The sequence below is a fragment of the Oryctolagus cuniculus genome, chromosome 9 (genome assembly GCF_051225735.1).
Source record: "Oryctolagus cuniculus isolate XC-2025 breed Fujian yellow rabbit chromosome 9, ASM5122573v1, whole genome shotgun sequence".
Lineage (NCBI taxonomy): Eukaryota > Metazoa > Chordata > Mammalia > Lagomorpha > Leporidae > Oryctolagus > Oryctolagus cuniculus.
The window spans coordinates 100,698,118-100,722,547 of record NC_142875.1 but is presented as its reverse complement, the minus strand read 5'-3'; the positions used below and the strand labels follow the sequence as shown (position 1 = coordinate 100,722,547).

General features: G+C 55.6%; 1 protein-coding gene across 32 annotated transcripts in view; it reads right to left on the bottom strand.

Moving 5' to 3' along the window:
* CACNA1C (calcium voltage-gated channel subunit alpha1 C) overlaps positions 1-24,430 on the bottom strand; it is a 740,475-nt gene that overhangs the window by 37,567 nt on the left and 678,478 nt on the right. For 13 of the 32 annotated variants that reach the window (XM_089303272.1, XM_089303266.1, XM_051849906.3 and 10 more), the window contains 3 exons: positions 16,533-16,616; positions 4,558-4,590; positions 1,343-1,471 (listed from right to left, as the gene is read on the bottom strand). In XM_089303272.1, the coding sequence (XP_089159398.1) occupies positions 1,343-1,471; positions 4,558-4,590; positions 16,533-16,616 (246 nt within the window). Of the gene's footprint in view, positions 1-1,342; positions 1,472-4,557; positions 4,591-16,532; positions 16,617-17,216; positions 17,301-24,430 lie in introns of all 32 variants that reach the window. The other 19 variants (NM_001136522.1, XM_051849901.3, XM_051849907.3 and 16 more) reach the window with 5 other exon arrangements.

The window sequence follows — 24,430 nt, the reverse complement described above, 5'->3', positions numbered from 1 at the left end:
CATATGAAGCGTGTGGTGCAATGTCTTGCACAGAGTGGGGGTTCCACACATTTCTTCAACTCAACATATGATCTGCCCAGTAGCTCAGACGATTTCGTCTCCCCGCCACTTCTGGAGAGAGGTGTAGGGCGCCTCAGTACCCTTTATGTGTGAGCATCCAACTCAAGCCCCTTGCTTAGCCAGCTGCCCAGGACCACTAGGTGGCACTGTGAGCCCACACGATGCTTTCTTGTCTCATTGACATTCCTACTCCACATTCTAGTCGCTTCCTTTTGGCCACCCCCTATCTACTGCCTCTTCCCAGCCCAGGGAAATACTGGGGGTGGGGAGATGCTGTTTAGCCACTCACAGCTGTCAGCCTCTAGAGGCACTGGGCTGGGGAGCTACTGGCTGATTATCTTGGAGGGTCTGACAGCACGCCTGGAGGGGGTCTGGCTGTAAGGGGTGTGGCCTGGCTGAGGGCTTTGACTGCTGGTGCCTAGAGGGCTCTGGGGAGGGCCTCCAAAGCAGGCAGGCACCTGGTGGCAGAGCACCTGCCCCCTGGCTGCATCCACCGCACCAGCACCACCCCCAGGCCTGCCTGCCAGAGCAGAGGACACTGCTGGTCAGTCCGCCACTGCTTGGAAAGCCTGAGCGGCATGTCCCTGGATGGAGAGAAACCCTCCTGTGGCACCAAGCCAGGGAGGCAAGGAGCCAGATTTAGAGGTTTGTACACTCATCTTCCAGGAATTCAAGTGACCTAACAGCTTTGCTTCTCTTTAACTTCAGACTTACATAACTCTCCTTCGAGCTGGCCAGGAGCGATCATTATTCTGTTTTTACAGATGGAAAATGAGGACTGAGCAAAGGGAATGAACCATGCAGTTAGGCAATCCTGTGCCCATACGCAGGGACCACTCTCCCCAAGTTGGGTGACAACAGGATGGTGAGAACCTGGGTAGTCAGAGACGCAGGAGCAGGCAGCAGAAATGCCCATTGGGAGGAAGGTGACGGCCAGATTGGAAAAATGCCAGAGTTGGAGGGGACCAGGGAGCTTAGCAGATGATATGGGCCTCTGTTCTTCAAATTTGTTTCATGCCACAAACCCCTTTGTCCAGAAAATAACTACAAAGAAAGACACTGACTCTGGGTTAGGTGGGGGTGGATCTGAGGGCTCCAGGAGCCTGCTTTTGAAAATCCCAGAGCTACTCTGGGCCCCTTACTGCAGAAAGCAAGGTGTTGCCATGTGGCTATGAGTGGCGCCGTGAGGATGGTCCAGGGCCTGCAGCTCTCTGCTCCCGGGGCCGTTGCTGAGAGCGGGCCCCCGGCAGGCAGGCCGGGCGTGGGCAGGCGGCACAGCTACCTGGAAGGACTTGATGAAGGTCCACAGCAGCGTCCGGATGCCCTCCCCGCGGCTCAGCAGCTTGACCAGGCGCATGACCCGGAACAGGCGGAAGAAGGTGATGGAGATGCGGGAGTTCTCCTCTGCGTTCTGGAATCCATCGGCAACAGGTGCAGTTAACACAGCGAGGGGGCGGGGCAGGAGGGGGTGGGCCCACTCCGAGACACGGCCCTTGGGTGGGGCAGGCAGGGCAGGGAGGGCTCAGCTGCACGAGACTCCTTGGCTCCTGTCTGCAGCCTCGGAGGCCCAGACAACCACCTTGGCCGGGTGGACAGCCCAGCACAGCACGGTCTCTGCAGAGCCAGGCTGTGCCCACGCCCCCATGCTCACAGCCCTGGCTTTCCCGTCACCCTCTTCCCTTTAATACCTGGTTCTGGGCTCCCTGAAGGGGCCCAGGAAATTCCATCAGGAACTTCCAGATGCTTTAGAATCTCTGAGGCCCAGAGTCTGCGTGGTGCCAAGGAGCACCCCAGCCTGGCCCATCTAGTTCTGCTGAGGGTCCTGCACTTGAGGAGGACTGGGCTCTGCCAGGAGGCAGGCAGTGGGGATGACTACTTTTGGGGGGCCTGATATGCTACCGGCTGAAGTGTCCTCACTTCCCAGCTGCTTGGAGCTTCAGCCTTCTCTGGGTCCCCTGCCTCCAGTGGCTCCGGGGTCAGGAGGGGCGGGGAGTGGCTTGGAGCTGGGCAGAGGCCTGGTCTCTGGCCCTTGCCTTTCTCCGGGACTCCTGCCCTTCTATCCACCTGCAGGCTGCACAGGATCCTTCAGGGTTGGGGCAGAGGGCAGGGGAGGAAGGGAGGCAGTCCCTCGTCAAGGGCGCAGGGGTGTGGCTCAGAGCTCCACTCCTCAGTGGAGTCCTGAAGGCACTAAAGCCGAGGCAAGAGGAAGTGGGACTGTAAGGTGCAGGCTGTCCTGGGTCTGCTGGCCAAAACCCACCCTCAGCGGCTGGACCTGAAGGAGCCCGGGGGCTTGGGCACTAGCTTGATCAGGACTCTGGGGCAGGACTGGCCACACTGTCAAACTCTGCCTCCAGACCTGAGCACACCATGGATCAACCCCCACCCCCACCCCTGTCCACACCGGCCGGCCAGGCAGAAACCCGTGATGGAGCCACTGGTCCTTTCCCTGGAGCTAGTGCAGCTCACCCAGCCCTGCTGGCACCCACCGGGAGAGAATGGATCCTTGGAGGTGCCCCTGCCTGTTCCCACCCTGTGCTTCCCACATTATTGGAAGCACTCTGGCCCTCTTGCGTCTCACTTCCCTTTTCCTCTTGCTTTAGTTTTCATTATTTTTAGGTCCACCCTTCCTTCCCTGACAATAGCCCCACCTTGGCTACACCCCTGAAAACCCCACTAAGCACTAAAACACTGGAGGCCGGATCCCATGGGCCTTTGCACCCTGTCCTGGCCACCTGTTGTCACTGTCACTGACATACCTGCACAGCCTCTGAGACCATTCCTCTCTCTCCTGTTCAGGGCAGGGACCCACGAAGGAGGCCAGAAAATTCAGAGGCAGCTCTCCTAGGTCGGCAGGGCTGGAGGCCACCAGGGAAGCCAGGCCAGGGCCCTTGCCTGGTGTTCCAAGAGAGGAGTCAAACCCTTTGCTATATGGGGAGCTTTGAAACGTCCACAGAAATGTGAGACTGAAAGCTCATTTTGGTGCAATTTTGAAATTGATGCCCATTTTTTTCATAATGCACGCTTCCCATGAGCTTAGGTAAAGACCCTCATATTTCAAAACCTGAGCGGGCTCCCGTCCCCTGCAAGACAGGGCCAGAGAGAGCTGCAGGTGTTTGGGGACAGCCAGCTGGTCTGCCACAGGGACTACAGAGGGAGCAGGCAACGGCCCTTGCTCTGTCCCGGGGCCCGAGCCTGCCTGTGTATTTTGAGGTCTCCGAACAAAGCGCCTTCTCTCCGTATTTCTATCACCTGTGGCAGGTGATTTCTGCACGCAATTCTGTCTTCTCCCCTTAAAAGGAGCCTGTGTCCCCCGACAAGAGCATATGGAGAAGGCTCAGGCTGTTGGAACGCAGGTGTCAGTTCCACCAGGGTCAGGAAAGGATCTGACGGAAAAGAACAGGCTTCAGCGGGCAACTTCAGCCATGGGAGTCGCAAGTTTGAGTCCAGGGCGCCGCTGAGACCGTTGGATCTGCTGAGTTAGAAGTCACCATGGACAAAAGCCTGGCTTGCAGTGAGAGCGCCACTCTGTAACTCCAAGCTCCCCAGCGGCTGCAGCTCCTGACACTGCCCCAGAAGGAGCGCGGCCAGCTCGCCATTTGATGGACAAGCGGGTCCCCAGGGCAGCCCCTGTGCGCTGGGTTCAGAAGCCAGGGGGCAGCTTTCCCTGCAGCCTTTTGGCCTGCCTAGGAAGGGCTGCACTGGGGCATACCACACACTCACCGAATCTCACCTCTCGACCTTTGGGGCTTAGGGAAGCGACCCCCTGGACCTTCTAAAGGCCTGATGAGAAATGTGTGATGGTAGCTGCTTTGGAGGAGGCTGCTCCAAGGAGACTTGAAGGTCACCTGAGTGGCACCTCTGTCACTGGAGCCAGAGTGCATTCTAGGCTCCGACATCAGGAGTGGTCCCATCAACTGAGTGTGTTTCTGTGCTTCCTGCCTGCTGCACAACACTGGGCACAGCCTAATTGGTATGAACTTGGAATTTAGAAAAATGCAAGCAGTAATGTGGCTGGGGTGACTGAAACTTTCCTGGTGGCCGTCACCACAGGGCACCTGGGAGGCTGCTGGTCTCAGATGCTGATTAAGCTATCATCTGTCCATCTCCTGGCTAGGTGATCTCTTTTCCCTCCCCTTCCCTACCAAGGCTCTCCCGGGTGCCCTCTGCAAATCTCCCACATCAGATAAAGGCTGGAGGCAGATTCTTTGGGATGTTTAACAGGAAATGGCCCCCAGGTCCATTCTCTCCCAGTGGTTCATTAGCTAGTCACAGAGACACCGCCCCAAGGGAGCTTGGGAGGGTTCAAAGACAACCAAGACACGAACAGCATTTTCACAGCTCACACGAGACAGGCAGGCAAGGCACACGACAGCCACGGTGGCTACATGCATGGGGAGCCAGGCTGGGCTCCAAGAGTCTCTGAGGCTGGGGTGGGTAAGAGTGGGGGTGTTCGGGGGCCACGGAAGCTGGGAGCATGGTCTGGAGGGTCAGTCTTACCATAGAGGGAGAGCATTGGGTATGTTCAGCTGGCTTTAAAGAAAGGCAGACAGAGATAAGCTGTAATGAGTCCCGATGAAGACGCCCAGCACTCTAGGTCTCGCTAACACAGGAGTAACACAGTGGCAGGAGAGGGCCAGAGGAGCAAGTGACAGGACACAGAAGCATGGGCCTGGCAGGGACGTCACCACGGCTGGGGCTCTGTGTCACCAGGCCTCACAGCCAGCTTTCTCCTACCTGTGGGCATCTCTGGAGATGAATTAAATCACTCGCCCCTGTTACAGACGAGCTTCCAAGGTCTTCCAGAGTTTGTGGTTGGAAGTGTTGCTCCCTAGTTAGCCACAGGTTCTACGATGACCTTGGAGGGTTTATGCTCCCTGCACTTGACCTTACCCCAAGCATTGCCAGCTGAAAGATGAAGACCCTGCTGATGCTGAGGACCACCTCTGTGCACACACAGCCACACAAAGGAACTCAAGGGTGGCGACCCTCAGGTTCAGGGGCAGACTGAAGCCTCCTGGTCACAGAGAACCCAAAGAAGTGGCTTCCAATGTCCTCCTTAGCAGGGTCTGGATCTTAAAGCTTAGGCTTAGAGAGGAGATGGTCTCACTTGGCTCCTAGTTGACAGGTACACACACTCTTGGCTACTGGCATGAAATAGTGAATGTGTGATGACTTTTTTTAAAAACCTGGGCGCCCTGCACACAGTTTGGGGTATGGTTATCAACACTCCAAGAGGCTGTTGTCATGGGTCTGAGTGCTGACCTCACTTGGGGGCAGGAGCTAAGGGCACGGGCCTCAGGAGGGTAAACTCTCAGCCAGTCCCTTGAGCCTGTATCTGGAAGATGCCCTAATTGTTGGGGGCCCAGCACATGGAGCACAGCCCCTGACTCATCTTGACCCTCTGAGCTGTTAGGAGCTTGCTTGCATCCTCTACCTCCAAACAGCTGCTCTTGTTTCTCTAGGTCACAACCAAGGGAACTGCGTGATGGATTTCGGAAGGAAGAAAATGTGCATAACTAGACTTGTGCTTGCAGCCTGAATGCTTCTTTGGCCACAGACTTCTCAGCAAACTTTTTGTTTCCCAAAGCTGTTTGGGGCCCTATTTTGGAAATGGCGGATCACAGCGTGAGGTGGGGGACAGAAGAAAAGGGACACTCCTCTTGTCATGTACAGAATACCCGCTAGACCAGCTGCACAGGCCTGGAGGGCGGCGGCCGCTCGCATCTGGCTCGGGGCTGAGGCTGAACACAGGAACAGACACACGTGGACACACATGCACACACGCACACGGGAAGCGTCTTGTCAAAGCACTGAACCCCCTTTTCTGCGGTTGGGTGACAGTCGCCCTGCGGTCTCCTCTGGCTCCTTCCTGTCCCTCTGGCTGATGTCAGTGGCTAAGCAGCTCTGTCACTCAAGCTTCAGGTGGCGGCCGAGGCGGGGTTGTCGGTACTACACACAGTGCCAGGGTATTAGGCACAGATCCACCCTGAAAACCATCACAGCCACCCCTGATTTCTAAGACTCCTGGGCACGTGCCATCCTGAATCAGACAGACTGCGGCCAATCAGAGCACCCACTCGGCTCACCCGGCCCAACTGAAAACGGGAACACTTTCACTTTACTTCTGCAGTACGCTGCATTTGGGATTTTTAACAAGTTCTCTTCACTTTTCCCTTGTTGCTTTTTAATATCTCGTGGCTCCCATTTAAGATTTCATCTATTTAAATCATTTATTATGTGAATATTTAGTTTTCAGTCTGTTCTAATCCTCTTGGTTGCATTTTATTATTCCAGTAATAGGTATTTACTTAATGATTCTTTGGTAAGTCCCTGTAACAGGAGACAAGAGGCCAGGAGGGCAGTGGAGAGGAGGGAGGAGGGCTCTCTGGGATCCCTAGTGGGTTCCCAGCCCAGGCATCAACCACTCCTCGAGGAGCCTCGCTTGGGGGGAACCCAGAGATGCCCAGATGAACTTGCCCTTGGGCCTTAAGCCATGCTGTTTAAGACACACTTTCCATTTTCTAGTGGGATATGTTTACAAGACTATGGTCTTGAAAATAAAAAACATTCATAGCCAAACCAGAGAGCATTCACTGAGGGATTTCTAGCTGGGGACAACAGAGAGAAACCCAAGACACAGCCCTTGCCCTGTGAGAACCCCGGCTCTGCTGATGCCCTGCAGACCTGGGGGACCTCTACTGGGTGACGCGGCTGCAGGTGTGGACTGCCCTGGGAGGACCCATGGTGCCTCAAGCTGAGCAATCAGCCAGGGACTGTGTTTGTGTGCCACTCTCCATGAATGCCGAGTACAGGGCCTTGGGAGGCCACGCAGCAGCTGTTCTGCGTTTGGACTGAAATTCAGAATTAGTAGCCTGGAGTGCTTGTGCCACCAAGCTCAGACTCTTTCTTAGAGTTGCTCCTAGGGGCCTTGAGTTGATAGTTTCTTCCTCCCTGGACTTTGCAGGGATAGGAGGAGTGGTAAGAGTCCCTGAAGACTAAAGCCCCATGAACCTGGGGGTCTTCCCTGTATGAGAGACCCCCACCTCTAAGGGCGGCAACAGAGCTGCTTGCCCAATTGGAACATTCTGGATGCTCTACAAATGCTCTTCCCCCTGATGCTAGCATGGAGTAAAGTTCTGAGCAGTCAATTCTTTCAGAGAAAACTGGGAACAAGTCAGAGAACTCGCTTGGCTGTGTGCCCTAAGGGGCTGGCAGTTTTTGAGGATGTCATGCTATTGAGGCAATTAATTTGTTCGTGCAATTGGCATACACTGAAATAAAGCTCCTGTTCCATGTGCGAGGCGGGGGTCAGGCGTGGTCAGAGTCCTGGCTATGGTTCTAGACAACAGGCACAGGGCAAATAGAAAAGGCAAAACCAGCCACCTCACTTCAACGTATCTATGCAGACTTCCTTGGATTGGTGTAACTGGCGCTGGCGACAGGGAAAGTACTAGGCAGCCAACAAGAGATCATCTCTGGAAAACGGTCTTTCTGAATGAAGTTCAGGGTCAGAGCCATGGCTCCTGGCGTGCACTCACTGTGACTTTTCACCGAGGTCCTAACTCTAGAGCACCCGCAGGTGCTGAGGGATGAACTCAGGGAGTTCCAGAGGCTGGCAGGGGTGGGGTGGTTTTCCCAAGAGGATGGCTTCAGAATCCCTGGCATGTGTTTCCCAGCTGTGAGATTACACTGTTGCCCTGGAGAACCAAAATGTCGCTGAGAGATGGCTCTTGACCATACACAAACGTCCTGTTCAAAAATGATTCTTTTTACCCAGTATGCCTAGGAGGTAAGGGTGACTAGGAATTCAGGGCCTGGGTGCGAGATGGCTGGCTGGCATACCCAGCTGAGTTGTCTTCCAGGTGATTCTCTGGGGATGAGGAGCCAGAGCGTGTTCTGAAGGGACCACAGGCCATGATGGCACTCCCCTTGCCCTGTTGACCTTGGAAGGAAGGTGACCTTACTGCAAGGAAGGGCTACTCCCAGCGCTCCAGAGGACGGCTGTCCAGACCCAATGGCTGCCACTGCGATTCCATGGGCCCCTGAAGTCGGGATCAAAGCAGTGTCACAGGAGCAGGTAGGGCTCCAACTGGCTGCCCTGCTACGGAGCCCTTGTTTTTTTGTCCAGAACTTGAGGCGCTGTGTCTGATACAGAGTACCTTCCGAACTCCCGGGAGGTTCAGCCCAGCCAGCTCCCCTTGCATCCCAACCAAGATGCACTCCTCTGCCTTCACTGCCTCCTCTCTCATCCCAGTTTCCTCTGCGAGACAGAGCACCCAGTTCTGTCGGGAGAGTGTCATGTGGGGGGACGAGGGTGGGGATGGGGAAGACTGAGGGGCTGTGCCCTGCTGGTGAGACCCAGAGTTCCTCTAGGTTGGGAGGACAGTCATCAGGCTGGTAGCTGGAGAGAACTGGGTGTGACACTGCCTCCCCCCAGGGGCCATCAGGGTAGGTTAAGTGTATGTGTGTGTGTGTGTGTGTGTACACATGCTGGGCGAGTGCAGAAACTCCAGTGTGGCCACGTCTTTGTGGAGGAGTTGGGAGACACTGGGTCTTAGAGACAGCGGCAGGAAAAGGAATCTCAGGACAGCCAAAGGCAAACAGGTTTCCAACAATAAGCCTCGGAAGGTTGAACAAGGAGCCCACTTGCCAAGAGAGAAGCACTGCGAGCAAGCGCACGTCACCTGGGATACGCAGAGCCTGGGGTGCAATGGCCTTCAGGTGGGAGGGCTGATGGGGGCAGCCTGAGCGGTGAGGAGCCAGCTGGAAGTGGAATTGGCAGTGCAGTGCTGGTGTGGAGACGGAGCTGGGTGGGTGCAGGGGCGAGCTCCGCAGAGGGAGGCCGGATGAAAGCCAGGATGGGGCAGGATGGCGAACAGGAGGGTGAGGCAGACAGCCGGGAGGTGAGCAGCTGCCCCTCACTGGCCCTCGTCATGTTTCTCAGTAAAATTCCGGCTGGGAGGGGACACCCCCTTGTGTCTCTAGGGCCAGGCCCATTCTGGTGTTGCCCCTTCAGAACTCCCCTGGAGGGGGTCTTTGGCTTCAAGGTGACTCAGAGGGAGGCACAGGTCATGGGAGTTGCTGGCTCCTGGCTCTCCCTTGCTCCTTCTGTCTTTTGTGCAGAACAATGCAAGGCTGACCACTGTGACCGGCTTGTATCAGGAGCAGCACAGCCGCCAGCTCATGTGGCTGGAAGCGGCTTAAGCCCCAGGAGTCATTGTGTTATTCACCTGCAACCTGATGGCTCCCAGGTGCTATCACCTGCCAGAAGTGCACTAAACAGGGCCGACTACAAAACTGCCAGGATGTTTCTATCTGTCCCTGGGAAGGACAACCGCGAGCCGGTCATTCAGACACACAAAAGAACAACAACAAAAGCCCCACAAAGAATGAGCGTGTGAGATCAGCTTGTTGGCAGTGCTAGCAATATCAAAGAATTCCAAACTGAGAGAGAGAGAGAGATCAGAAGGATAGATAAGACGACAAATAGAACAAGTGCAGGCAGGCACAGAGACCCAAAATGGAAAGAAACAGCTAATGAACAGACACAGGTGAGTCTTAGGGCAGGAGCACTACACGGGACAGGGAAAGGAAGGCGACAGAAGCCGCCCTACTTTGGCAGGCACCTGGGCCTTCCTGAACCTGTCCACGGCACAGCCCTCCTGCTCACTCCCAGCTCACGGAGTCTGCTAGGTCCCTTAGTGGTCTGGAAACCACCAGCAGCAGCCTGCTGAGCTGTAAAGACTGAGTGACAGACACCAGCCTGGCACAAGCAAGCCACACTGCCTTGAGGACAACCCCTGGGGCGTGTCATGATGAGTCCTTTTCAGTCACTTTTATAGGAAAGGAGGGAGTTGGATGGGAGTCTCAAAGATGAGCCTAAGGGAAGACAACGGAGTAAACACAGGTGGAGCGGTGCTGGTCAGCAGGCAGAGGGCAGGGGAGCCTGGGCTCGCCATAGCCATGTCAGGACACTCGGGCCATCTACTACAACGGAACTAAGAACCAGAATACAAGATGGCGAGGAAGAAGAGCTCCCGTGGACCTTTGGGGTCAAGCCTGCAGCTCACGGCTCAAGGCAATGACTTTGGGGAAACTGTCCTAGGCCACTGTATCAGGCCTGGCTCTCTTCCCTCCACCCTAGCTGGCCTCGGCTCCCTGGGGAAGCCTAGTTCTGGAGACCCCTCCCGATGATCAGATGTGAGTCTGCCTTCTGGGAATGAATGTTCTTTTGCTTTATTTCTAAACAGAACAGAAAACTGCCCTTGCAGAATGATGGGAAGGCTGCAGAGTGGGAAGACACCAAAACAAAAACTCCTTCCCCACGCAGGTGTCCCACGGCTGACATCTGACCCGAGACCCTGAATGTGTTACCTTTAGAGTACGCACTGCCTTCTCTTCTTTAAAGGTAAAGTTATTTCTTGGAGGGGTAGCTCAGTGTGAACTGGTGTGTTGGAATCTCTTCCTTTTGAAATCAAACCCCTTGGTGGCATCTGCTGTCTTGGAGGGGTTAAGGATGGTGCTCAAATTGGGAAGCAGCTGGAATGGGGTTCTGAGGGCGACAGAGGAGGGTTCTAGTAATCAAAAAGGGAAGTGAGGGGAGAGGTCAAGGGTGAACTCCACCCACCCATCTGCCCTGAGACCAGCAACCTTGACCCCATCTATCTACCCTGGAACTATCTCAGGCCACGCCCACCACTGCCATCCACGCAGTGTCGGGCAATAGCACACATAGCAGCCCCTAACTACACACACGGGCGTGGGAGTCCGGGGCCCAGTTCTGGGCCGGCCCTGCCATGGAAAAGCTGGAGAAACCAGCAAGCCACTTCCTGCCCCCGGCCCTCTGTGCCTCAGCTGTAAGCAGATCCTGAGGCTCTGGCACAAAGTAGGCGATCAACACACATTTCAGGGACGGATGCTCTGCAATTGTGTCCACCTCGCATTCTGGGACAGATCTACTCTCTGACCGCATTTTCCCAGCTTCCTCCCTCAGCACATCTCAAGTCCCTTCTCTGCTGGGGCAGGGGCAGGGGCAGGGGCAGGGGCAGGGGCAGGGAGGGGCGGATGGAGCCATGGGAGCAGACGGAGAGGGCGCCAGGCCTGCTGCCCCGTGTGAGGGGTGTGGCTTGAGGATAGGAGCCGGGTGAGGGCGCTGACTCAGCCCCGAGGGGTGGCCGTGTAGCAAGCAGCTCTCTCTGACTCAGGGCCTGGATGCCAGGGCAGGAGCCAGACTTGCTTCATCATTTCCATGGGTAGCCAGGGAGGGACACTCACTGGGAGTGGTGCCTGTCGGTGGAAGGCTCCAGGCCTGAAGGGGAAGGCAGATTCGTGCTCAGCCCCTGGATATGTCTGTCCTTGGCATGCAACTGACCCCAGGCCACCGTGCCTTATTCCTCTCTCCTATGCTTCCCTCCCACTCCTTGCTGCCCCTCTGTCAAGCTGCAGATGTCCGCTGGGCAAGGGGAGTGCATGCTGCCTGGTGCTTCCTTTGCTGCTCTCTGCCCGGGCATTCCAAGGGCACTGTGGCCTCCCTTGCTCCACCCCAGTAGCTCCAACAGGCATCGAGAAGCTCAGCTAAGCAGCTCTGGCCCAGGTCACTTGCTGGGAGGGCACTGGATGAGGACCTGTGAGCACCGAGGGCCTCCGGTCCCCACCCCTTGGCAATGCCATACGGAGCCTAGATTGGCCCAGCGGTCGGCAAGGGGCAATTCTCCCACACACGTGGATTTGAGCCCCAGGTTTGCCAGAGCTTCCATCTCCTCATAAGGAGAGTAAGCCCTAGCAGAGTTCAGCAAGCTCATCCTGGTACCATGTCCTTGGCACGGTGCCTGATACACACTCTAATCAGACAGCAGTTGTCTCTCTCTTTCACTATGAGAGAGAAAGAGAAAGAGAGAGAGAGAGAGAGGAGAGAGAGACTCTCACTCCTACAATGACTGGGGCTGGGCTGGACCAGAAACCCAACTACTTGGGCCATCAGGTGCTACCCCAGGGAATGCACTGGTAGAGCCTGAACCAGGACTCACACCCAGGCACTCAGGAGTGGCACACTGGGCCACTCGGCATTAGAATGCCTTCCTGTTTCTCCTCTCCTCGTTTTCTTTTTCCTCCTCCTCTCTGCCCCTCCTTGCTCCTAATCAATAAGGTCACGGTCAGTGCCACCATTACTTAGCTTTATTTTCCTGCTCTAGTCACTGTGGTGGACCAGACACTTTACGCCTAAGGAAATCCCTCAGTTTTCCTCCTCTGGGCCTGGCCTCCACATGATCTATGTGCCCGCGCTTCTTCCCCAAGGTCTCTCTCCTGCGCCTCCCCTTGGGAGCATCCCCATGTGAGCCGTACGGAAACCACGTGAGCTGATGCCCACAGGCCCTGGGAGCTTTCTGAGGGGAAGCCAGCAAGGCAATGAGGGGACGATGAAGCACCTGTCTCCAGCCATCTGAAAACACCCAGCTTAGGATCCTGTAGTGCCATCTCCACCCCGCCCCCCAACCCTCATGTTTGTCCAAAGAGCTGGAGGCCCACAGCATGGGCTTAACTGTCCCCTGTCACCTGTGCTTCTAGGTGAGCCACAGGCATAAGCAAAGCTTCTCAATCCTCAGCGTGAGCCCCTCTCCAGGTCTACCAATGCAAGGACCAGGCCTCTGAGCACCTTCTTTTTCTAAAATACTTCAAACTCCAGAATGAGAGAGAAGAGTGTTGGGCCAAGCTCCGGGCCCAAGCACCCACATGGATTTGGACTTGGGATGACACTAGGAGGCAGTTTGGATGCCACAGTGACTTTCAGATACAACCCTGGTCCTCTTTCTGGAACGGAGGATTTTAGACCCAAGGCCGGAAGCTCCTCTGAGCCACATGAGCTGCACTCTGACCTCGAAGGGCACACAGAGCGGGGCAATCCCGGTTTGGAACAAGGCAGCTTAGAGGGGAGGAGGAGGGTGGTTCTGGGTCCTGGCCACTGAGACGGAATTCAGACTAACTCAGACAAGGTGGGGCTGCAGGGGGCCCTCCTGTGACGCTGGGCAGCTCTTCAGAGGCATCTGCCAGAGACAGCAGCAGCTTCCACACGTGGTGGCTCTGGGTACCACAGGGCGTCCCCTCTTCATGCTGAGGCCCCTGCCTGCGACCTCTTGGCTCCTTTCTCCCTTGGCACTCCCCTCTGGCATCACCGCTCTGAATGCCACCACGTGTGGGTGAAGCTGCACCCGCACCACAGATCTGTGTGTCCAGGTGTCTGCCTCGTGTCTCCACTCTGGAGCTGAATGGACATGGCCAGGCCAAGCTCCAGACATGCATTGCTCCTACCAAGTCCATCCTGCCACTGCTCAGCCCGGGGGCCTCTCCTCCCACACCCACTGGGAGGGCAGGAGGCTCAGACCCTCCAAGGGTGGGTGGAGCAATGACTTCTTACTTAGGAGATGAAATTTTAAGAAAGCCAACCCCAAGCCCTACAGCTATTTGAAATATAACTTACAGGAAGCAAAGCTTGAATAATCCCTGGTAGATGGGACTAGGCCAGAAAGGGACCTGTGGGGTTCATACCCTTATCAAAGACCAGGAATTACAGAGACAGAGGTTCCTCTGGCCCAGGGCAAGGTGAGCTGGCCACCCCGGGGATGACTGGACCCAGCTCTGGGCAGGAGGGGGTAACACTCTATCACCAGTCCTAACATCCACAAATGGCAAATGAGATTTCTTGCCTGCCAGGCTCACAGTTAATAGTTAAGTGAATCAAGTGGAAAAGTGAATTTCAAGTAGAAAACCATGATGCCAGGGTGGGCGTTTGGCACACAGTTGAAGACGGCTCTTTGGACACCAACAGCCCACGCTGAAGTGCCTGAGTTTGAATCTCGGCTCTGCTGTCCATTGCAACCTCCTGCTAATGCACGCTCCAGGAAGCTGCAGGTGATGCTCCCAGTGCTTGGGTCTCCCCACTCCACTCATGTGGGAGACCTAGCCCAAGTTCTGGGTTCCTGGCTTTGGCCTGCCCCAACCACGGCTCTTGCCAGCCTTTGAGGAGTGAACCAGTGGATAAGAGAGAGCTCTCTGTCTATATATCTCTCTGTCTCCATCTCTGTGCTTTACAAATAAAAAATGTTAAAAATATATAGATACATAAGGATCTGCTTGACAATTTGTCTTCCTTCTTGTCCTATACCCACTCCACCCCTCTCTCCTCTAGCTACTTTTTCTGTAAAACCTTCTATATTCTAGGAATTTTTTGTTCTTTCTAATTTTGCTATTAAACATGCAAATCCTTTGAGAGGAAATCACAGGTGGACAGCTATAGGCCATGCCAACAGTGAGAAGGACCTGCCAGGAGCCCCTGGGGTTGAGATGGGTTCTCTGCCACCTGGAGTGCTGGCTGCTGTCCCCTTCCTGTAGCTTCCTGCTGTGGTGCTGAGTCCTTCTGCACAGGGGTTCACATGGATCTGCACTACTTTCTGCCAAAAAGAGACCCTCTGGGGCTGGCGCTGTGGTGTGGTAAGTTTAAGCTTCTGCCTGCCTTGCCGCATCCATATGGGTACCAACTGGTGTCACAGACGCTCCTCTTCCGATCCAGCTGTCTGCTGGATCTGCCTGGGAAAGCAGCAGAAGATGGCCCAAGTCCTTGGGCCCCTGCACCCACGTGGGAGACCCGGAAGAAACTCCTGGCTCCTGGCTTCAGATGGGCCCAGCTTTGGGCAGGTGGCCATTTGGGGAGTGAACCAGCAGAGGGAAGACCTCTCTGTCTCTCCCTCTCTATGTCTATAACTCTGCCCCTCAAATAAATAAATATTTTTAAAAATAATATTAGTAAAAGGAGATTCTCTGAGAGCAGAGCCCAACTGTTATTTCTTCCCTGTTTTTGTCCACCCCAGAACCCCCTATGCAGATCACTGCCTGGCACCAGCTCTGAGCACAGCAACTCTGGCCTTTAAACTCCCAGGCTTGGATAGCAGCTGGGACACCACATCACAGGCTTGTCCAGCCTGCAAAACCGGGAGTCCCCTAAGCAGGGGCAGGGGTCTAGGTCGAGCGAGACTCAGAACATCAGCAAGAAGACTGACTTTGTTTAATGATTTGAGGACTTACCAGAAGAAGTCAAGGGAGAGGGTACACATGTACACACACACACACACACACACAACTAAGACAATGTTCAGAGACAGGGGGCAGTGGAGCTGGAGCTGCAAGGTGAGCAGGGAGGGGATGTATGGAAAGTGTGTCCACCTCCTCCCAAGGCACACCTGCTGTGAGGGGAGCACGCAGGACTTCTAGGCTGATAACAGGTCAGTTCAACTAACTGGGAGCATCAGAGAGACACTGGGGGGACGTGGGGGTGGTCACTGGGACACTTTCCAACAACTTAAGTCAAAACTCTCAAGTATCTTCTCTGAGCTGTTACTCAATGGTTCAGTGCATCAAACGTTTATGCAAACATTACCAAGTTTCTCTTCATTAAGGAAAAAATCATGACAAACAAATTAAACAACACATGGTTAAGACTAACCGCAGGAGGGCTTGCCTATAGATAGAGAAGATTTAAACATGCCAGGTAACAAAAAGACATGTGCAGGAACTGCTAGGAACTGTATCGGAGGACGCAACTCTCGGAAGGAGGAGGTGGCCAGAGGCCTGGGGCACAGGGCTGTCAGGCCAGGGAGTCAGGAGGGGGGCTGTGAGCAGTCAGGGAGTGGGAGTCAGTGCAGAGGGACCAGGCAGGTGCAAGGGAGCCCATTTCCACAGCCCCTGGGAGACAAGGCCCACCTATAGACCCCCAACCTCGGCTCTTTTGCCATTCCAGAGAGGAGGGGCACAAGCAAGGGAATGAGCACAGTGGCCCTGCCATCCTCTCCCAAAGGAGCCTGGAGGGGCCAGGCCGCCTGCACGGGCTGCTGATGCCAAGCTGAAACACAGCCTGCTCAAGGTGAGGATAATGGAGTCGTCTTTGGGCGAGGGAGGCCTAAGGCTGACAATACAGGCAAAGCCCTAGCCTTAATTCAGGTGTTCTGTTTGCGGGAGAGCCTTTTCAGGATGTGGGGGGGATGAGAAGGCGGCGGGGGGCGGGGGTGGCAGTGGTCCTGAGGGGCAGGCAGGGGCTGGCAGAGGTCTGAGTCCCTGCCCCAGCAGCTGCCTAGGCATGATAAACACCCCAGGATTTTCTCACTCCGTGGCTCACACAGCTGCATCCTCCCATACAGTGTGACTCATGCCAGGCCGATTGAGGGGGAGAGAAAAAGATGCAGCAATCAAAACGCAAAAGGAAACGGGAAGCCCTGACGCGTTCCAAAAGTTTAAAAAAAAAAAAAAAGTCAAAATAAAGCAACGAGAAAAAAATCCTCTGAACCAATTTAAACAAAATTTTTTTAAAAAGAAAAATAATGGGGTGGGGAGGAGAAAATATAATATGAAGGGGAAAAAATAAAGCGGGGAGAGACAAATGAGTGTTAGAGCGAGCACGGCCAGTTAGGTGCACGCCGTGTACTTACGTGTACCTCGGTGATCGCTATATCAACAATGCTACCCACAACAATCAAGGCGTCAAATGTATTCCATGCATCACAGAAATAGTGCTGCATGGGGCAGAGAAGCCGAGGAGAGAGAGAGGAGAGAGAGAGAGAGAGGAGAGGGGGAAAAAAAAACCAACAACAAAGGAGAAAACAAAACAAAAGGGGAGAGGGGAAAATGAAAAAAAGAAAGCATGAAAAAAGGGAGAGAAGAGAAAAAAATGAGAAAAGAAAGAGGTTACGTGGGCATATTAAATCATCTCTTACCACTGTACAGTTCTGGCGGCTCAAACCTGGGTAACCTGCTTTTCGCGGAGTGGAGAGGGCTGACAAAAGCTGGGTTAGTTCAGACGTGACGCGGGCCTGTGGCCGCCGGGGCAGGGAGCCGGGCGGCGCCTCCCTGGGCACAGCTCCGCGCTAGGCCAGGCCCGGCCGGGCAGAGCTGGGACCGGTGGGAAAAAGGAGGAGCAGTTCCCACTTTTCCCCCACAGCACGACGGCAGGCTCAGTAAAAAGCATGACTGGAGGCGGGTCAGAGCAAGAAATTAAAAAAAAATAAATCATAGCACGAGGGAGGAGAGTGAGAGCCAGAGAGAGACAGAGGCAGAGGAGGAGGAGGAGGAGGAGGGAGGGGGAGGTTTCCTGGGGAGGGCAGAGTAATACTCACATTAGTCTCACTGAGAATGACGTCAATTATGCTGCCAATTACGATGAGGAAGTCAAAAACATTCCAGGGATCACTAAAGTAACCCTACATAAGGGAGGGGCAGGCAGGATGGGGATTAAAAAGGAATATTAGACAGACAAGAACAGAGCAACATCACCATCAGAATCACTGTCCAGGCACCTCAGCGCGGCTGCTCCAGGTCCGAGCATCCTCCCTGTGGCCCGGGGCCCAGCGGGCGCGCAGGTGGCATCCGGCCCGGCCCTCCTGTCCTGCGCTGCCTTGCTCACAGACCCAGCCCGCCTCACGGCTCCTGCACAGTGGCCCTCTCCTCTTCCCAGCCCGGGCAGGGCGAGGCTCTCCTCGCAGCCCACGCTCAGCATCTCCTGTGCCCCCTGTTCTCTTCCACCAGAAGGCCTGTCTGCAGGGAGGGGACACAGGAATGGGACCCCTTAGAATGGTACCGGCTGTGGGCCTATGAGCGACGCTGGGACCAGAATCTCAGCATGGAGGCCAGGAGGATGGCCAGGTCATCTGGGCACACAGGCACTCATGGAGAGCTTGGAAATATCAAACGGTCCAGGTCACGGAGCAACTGCCTCCCACGAGCCAGCCAGGGCACCCCTCCTCTTGCCCTGGACACGCCCAGTGTCTCAGGGGACACTGCTGCCCGGCAAAGGCTTTGTTTGCTGAGAGCAGACGGGGTCGAGGTCAGTCTCACGGTCTGGCAATGACTTAGATGGCTCCAGACAGAGCCAGGGGGCGTCTCCCTGCATCATCACACTGATGTCGGTCACACTGGGATATAAACACCACCCACAGGAAGACACGTTCCCAAGCCTTTCCTGAAGACAGGCTTGACAGGGGTGGGCTGGGGACCGGGCTTGGGGACCCTGGCTTCTTAGAAAGGTGACACAGCCACGGTGCTGGCAAGGGGTGGGTGGGAGCATCCTGACCTAGAAGGGCACGTGTCCTATCTCTACCCCTTTATCCTACAGACATGGATTTTGTTTTACACTGTATTTGGAGAAGGCAGGAGACGAATGTTCAATGAAAGACTTTGTTGAGGTAGCTGGACAACAGGACAACCAATGACAAGGCTGTCCCAGGCGCCATGGAGTTCTGCGTGGGCAGACTCCTCACCAAGAGCAGGTGGATTTTGTGGGTCTGGACCTTTCGCCTCCCTGGGAGCTGTGGGGCCTGGGGAGCAATGCTGTGAGACCCAGCGGGCAGGCAACACAGTGCAGGAAAGCCCAGGGCCAGGACTGATTCCCCGATGAGGGGGGGTGCTGTCCTCTTCAAGAAAGGACATTTGCTCCTTTAGCTTTTTCCAGGAATGTCCTGCAAAGGGAACCAGGCAGAGCTGTCCACAGTGGTGGAGCAGACCAGCCTTTTCCTGTCCTCTGAGGCTGAAGGGTGCTCTGAGAAGTTCCCAGATCTTGCCCCGGCGCTCTGGAAGGCTGCCAACGCTCCCTGTCCAGATTGCTAGTCACAGGAGCCAAGCCTCTCTGTTCCTCCCTTCCTCCTGCCTCTCGCCAGCACCCTGAACTTCCCACTTCCCAGCCATGCCCTCTTTCCAGCCCTGGGGCTGGTATGCTTAGGGTGGGAGGTCAGGTCCCAGGGAAAGGGGCCTCTCTGTTCCCAGGCATTTCTGCCAAAAGAAAACAAACGGCAGCACGGAGACCCTGGTTGGCCAGGGCATGGGTTAGGTGAGGGTCAGCCTTAATCCTGGCTTTCTCGTTGGCTTCCCAGAGTATTTTCTGAATAACCCAGAGCCAGGGAGAGGGAGAGGGAGAGGGAGAAGGAAAGGGAGAAGGAGAGGGAGAAGGAGAAGGAGAAGAAGAGGGGGGATTCCCCTCTGCCTCTGTCCAATTGGAATCACACACATTCCGGGCAGCACAAACCATCCCCTCCCAGACAGCACTCCCAGGGCCAAAGGAGAACCCTGACTCTGGGGGAGAAAAGACCCCCAGACGAGCTAGACACATAGGTGTGCGTCAGAAAATCCAATTTTGGAAGGCACAGGGGGCTATCTCTAGACAAGAATACCTTTTTGGAGGGTACAGCCATTCCAGGAAGGGGGGCAGGGGAAAGAGGTCAGGGAAGAGAAGGGACAGACACAGGAACAGGAACGAGAGCAGGTTCCGGAAGGCCCAGCATCCACCTAGAAAACGTGGTGATGGAACATTACTCGGGGGTGAGGGCAGGACAGGCACGGGAAGGTGGGAGTCCCAGTGCTCAAGAAAGGCGGGTGAGTTGGGGTCTTTTCATCCACCAGAGACCTGAAACAAAAGCAGTGAGTTGGCCTTGGGCTGCAACACCTCTGAGAGAGGAGAAAGGGCAGGAAGAAAGGCGGAGGGCAGAGCAAAGCTCCGTGTTGAAAACCAGATGGACACGCACAGGTTAGCCCACCCCAGCACAGGGGAAAGGTGCGACACGGAGGGGAGCCTGCCAGCCTCCTGGTCCTGCATCCCCGGCTGCCCTTTCTCTGGGACGTCTTGTGCCTGAACAGGCGGTCAGTGCCTCCTCAACCGTGAGCCTGCGTGGGATTGGCCGGACTCTGTGGGGATAAACGCTTCAGGCATCACCAGCTGTGCTGCTGGAGACTCTGGGTTGATGTCTCTGTTCTGTGCCAAGCAGCGGTTCTCTACCAGCTGCAGAAAACAGAGCCGCTCCCCTGTTGCCAAGGGGCTCCCTGTGAAGCCACTCTGAGTGAAACTCAGGCACAGCTGACCCTCAGGGGGGAGGGAGCAGGTGTAGGAGAGCGGGCAGGGTCCCCTCAGGAGGCGCCATCCACCCGCCCTCCCACCCCTCCGTCCCACTGAGCCCACCAGTCTTCCAAGCCGGACCACGAAGACAGCATCAGCTGCAGCTTTCTGGTCCGTTCCCTTCAACCCACTCCCCTCCCCTTTTTCAACAGTGCCTTCCTGCCTCCTGTTCCACACCTCTGCCCAGAGTGACAGCTTGCCCAAGGGAGACACCAGGCCGAATCCCTGAGTGGCTGGGGCCTGGGAGGGGTATGCCCCCTTTACACTCTCTGGAGTGACAGGCCTTGGTGTCTGTCTTTCTCACACCCCTATCTGTTTTATCCACCCCTTGATTTGTGGGAACCAATGGAAATTGGGGCCTGCGGGTGTCATAGGGAAGGGAGGGAGGGAAGAAGTCATAGACTCTTATCCTTATGGCCTCACTGTGACCGGGAGCCGGGTTATCCTTGTCGTTCTGTCTTCCCCTGGTGACTGGGTCCCAGATGGCTGGGAAGCCAGGGCTGGGGAAAGTTTGCCTGGCTCTCCTTTACATGGCAAACCACACCTCTTGACGTCCGCCTGCTCACAGCCCGGAGGCGACCTTGCAGAGGGATGGTGTCTGCATGGTTGGAAGCCTCTCCTTGTCCTCCCCATGCCCCACGGAGGTCTCCTGAGCATCCGGGGCCACGTGCTGCTCTGCAGGTGCTGACGCCCTTGGCCAGGGTCCCTTCTGGTGCTGCTCCCACGGCCATGGGCTGGGCAAACACTGCAGAGGAGGCACCAAGACAAACTCAGGAAGGAACCCTGGCTGCAAAAGCACCTTCGGAGGCCTCACACATGCGTGGGATTTTGGATTGTCTTCTCTTTGGGATCACCTGTGCCCTGACTCAGCTGCATCATCAGAGACAGAGGTGAAAGGTGGCACAGCGGCTAAGGGCCTGGTCTCGGAGGCAGACACAGTTCAGATCCCACCTCTGGATGAACTTGAGCAAATGATATGGTCTCTCCGTGCCCTGATTTCTTCACTTGGAAAAAAGGGTAAGTCAAAGGGGTAAGGCGAGTATTAAATGAGATTCTACATGCAAAGCACCTAGCACTGCGCTGATGTGAAGTACACTCTGCATAGCATTAACCACAGTTGTTCTGAACCCGAGTCCATCTGCCCGCTTCGTGATCAAGTCAGATTCACAGGCTGAGTTTTGGGTGTGGGACTGAGCACAGGGTAAAGTCAAGTCTAGGTGTGTGGAAGGTTCTAGAAACTTGAGCTCTCCTTTGTCTCTAAGGCCTTGTCTGCCCTCCCTCCGGGTGATGAACATTGAGACTCCCTGGAATGAAGTCTGCTGGCACTACCCGAGGTTGGCGACACGGGCAGGTTTACATGGTGAACTCTTGTTACACCTGCTGAGTTTCTGAACAGCCCTGTCCCCACCAGGGAAGACACAGCCACAGGCTATGGAAGAAGAGGCTGGGCTGCCGGAGCGCTCGTTTCCTGTCTCTCATGTCCAAGAGCAGGGCACGCCTAAGCCCTGGGATTCTAGAGCCATTGGCTCCTTCTCTTTCTGCAGCAACACGAGACAAGGCACACATTTCTCATCTGCACCCTTGGTGGCACCATTTCTTCTTAGAGAAGTTGAGGGGGAAAAATGGTGTTTTTCTGCCATTACCTGCTCTTTCTGTTCCCGGTTCCATCTTGCTTACTCTCATCATCTGCCTCATATGGCCCTGCCAAAGCAAAGGCACACAGAAGAGGAAACCAGGTCATGTGGCCTGGCCCCTGCTGGGGAAGCTGCCTCCTGGGGGCACCTGCCCAGGACTCCTCCCTCCTGGGGCCACAGGGAGCCCTGAGTGTGCTAAGGCAGCCCTAGGGGAGAGCTGAGAGTAGACAGAGAGGGAAAGGATGGAGGAGAGAGAGGAGGGAAGGCTGGGTACACAAAAGGAGGCAGAACCCAAGCACCTGGCGACGGAGCTGTGGGCAGGGAATGGGGGCAGAGGAAGTAGCCAAGGCCCCCTGGTGGGGGGAGTCTAAGATGGGAGGGGCAGGGTAAAGATGGCTTCACTCAAGGGCGGGAGAGAGGCCGTGCCCAGTTCCGGAAAACACTGATCTTTCCTGGGTCCCAGGGAGAGCAACTGGGTCTGACAGCAGTGGCACGAGGCTGGCGTGTGTCAGTGTCGGGTTGATCCCTGCAGTACGGTGGGACGCAAATGGAAAGCGACAGCAAGCAGAGGTAACGTGAACTGTGTGACACAGGACGTCAGTTAACATCACGGCAGTCATGGAGTTGAGTGCCTCTAACAGAGAAAGCAGCGCCCAGCTGGGTGCTCCCCTGTCAGGGCCCAGCCTGTCCTGTGCTGGGGTCACGCAGAAGCGCCTGCAGACACACAGGGCACAGGCAGCTTAGCCCCCACCGGGGGAGGTATGCTCCTGGACGCCACCTGCTCTGGTTTTACTTTGGAACTGAGCACTTTCCTCTCCAGGCAAGTTGCAAAGGCCTTCGTGCACGTGCTCACTCCCTCGTTTCCTTATCAACTCATCCTGAGCACACAGACATGCTCGGAACAAGCCGGACCTCCCGAGAGAGCAGCAAGTTCTGTGCTAAGCTCTTCTTGGGGCCATTGGGAACTTCGGGGTAGTTTCCCGCCTGCCCGTGCTGTACAAACGAGCAAGTTCTCCAAGAGCCTCTTCCAGGGCAGGGGTGTTGGACGGCTGCATCCCAGCAGCTGGATGAGGTAGGAAGACACAGTGCCGGATGCAGGCAGCTTGCAGGTCAGGGGCACATCACCACGGGCTCTTTGGAGGACGGACAGGAGGCATCTCTGGGAGTGAGGGGACAAGCAGCAGTCCCATGCCTTTGCTGTAATAAGCTTGGACCCGTGGCAGCCTGCCCTGAATCATTTCATAGTTCAACTCAGCTGAACTAGGCCTTGGTTAGAGCATTCCAGACCCACACCAGCCAGGTCCCTTCCTGCCTAATGCCTTCACAGCTCCCACGGTGCAGCTGATTGTCCAGGACTCACTGCTTGGCAAAGGGGTGGGTCTGGTCCTGCTGAAAGGAATGAGCCCACCTTTTGCCTTCACTCGCAGAGATGAGCCGTGAGTTGTGTGTGCAGGGGACCTAACCTCTCCACATCTCAGCTTTCTGACCTGCAAAATGGGAGTGGTTCTACCCCGTGCCCTCCAGGGCTTTATCAGGAGCTTGTGAATTCCCACGGGGCCTGGTGCAGCGAGAGTGCACCTGCGCAGAGGGCTGTCAGAGCTGATGCTGTTGGCTCTCTGAGAAGCTTGGTTCTTTCAGCCTTGCTGGTGGCACTGCCTGCTGCCTCTCACATCATGGAAAGCCCTTCCTGCCCTCGAAACAGGTGGAGCTCATGCGGTAGCCCCTGGGCAAGCCGGAATCCCTCTTCCCTGTGTTCCTATGGCCTTCCCGGGGGCAGGGATGGAGCTGGGCACCGCAGGGCACTCTCCCACTGGGCTTTTCTAGACGGTATGAATGGTTTTCCATATTAAACAATTACATGTAATAGCTAACACTGCCCTTCCGGCATGAAGGCTTTGTGGAAGTCCTGTAATTATTTTTTAGCATTCACAGTAACCTGACAGTGCTCAAACCCAGGCAGGAAAGCAAGTTGTCACAATGTTGCTAGGAATATGCAAATTCCAGTCCGAGCTGCTCCCCACCAGCCCAAGTGTGCCTGCCTGTTCTCAGTAGCCTGTGGGCACTCCACAAATAAACAATAATCAGGGTAACGCCAACTTGCAAGGCAGGCAGCCAGAAGCAGGCACATGGCCTACACCTCACACGGCCTAAGGCTCTTCATCCTGTACTGCTCTCAGAGGCTGGGGTGTAGAAGGAGGTGCCACAATCCACCCCCAGCTGTCTGCCTCCCTTTCCCTTCTCTATGCCTTAAAATTAACAAAAGAAATTATTTATTTGAGAGACAGTGAGGCAAGGATGAGGGAGGGAGGGAGAAAGGGAGAGAAAGAGAGAACCCAAATGTCTGCAATAGCCAGGGCTGGGCTAGGAAGGGAAGAACTCAACCCAGGTCTCCCACAGGGTTCCAGGAACTCAGCTACTTGAGCGATCCAACACCTGTTGCCTCCCAGGGTCTGCGTGATCAGGGTGCTGGACTTGGGGCAGAGCTGGGACTGGAACCCATGCACGTGGATATGGGATGCAGGCATCCCAGCCAGTGGCTTAACTGTTAGGCCAAATGCCTACCCTACTGTGCTTTTTAATGTTACTCTTGTGGTGCATTTCTGGGCCTATGGATTCCATTGATGGCAGGAGGTGTGGTAGATAAGAAAATTTCAACTATAACCTCCAAAGGAGTTGAATGAAGTCCCTCTTCAGCTGGAGGCAGGGTTCCTAATGGGGACAGTTAGGAGACTGGAGGTCATCACAGGGGATCCAGGAGGCATATTGGGTGGGGGCGGGGGCGTGCATGTTCAATGTCCTGCAATGTGTGGGGCAG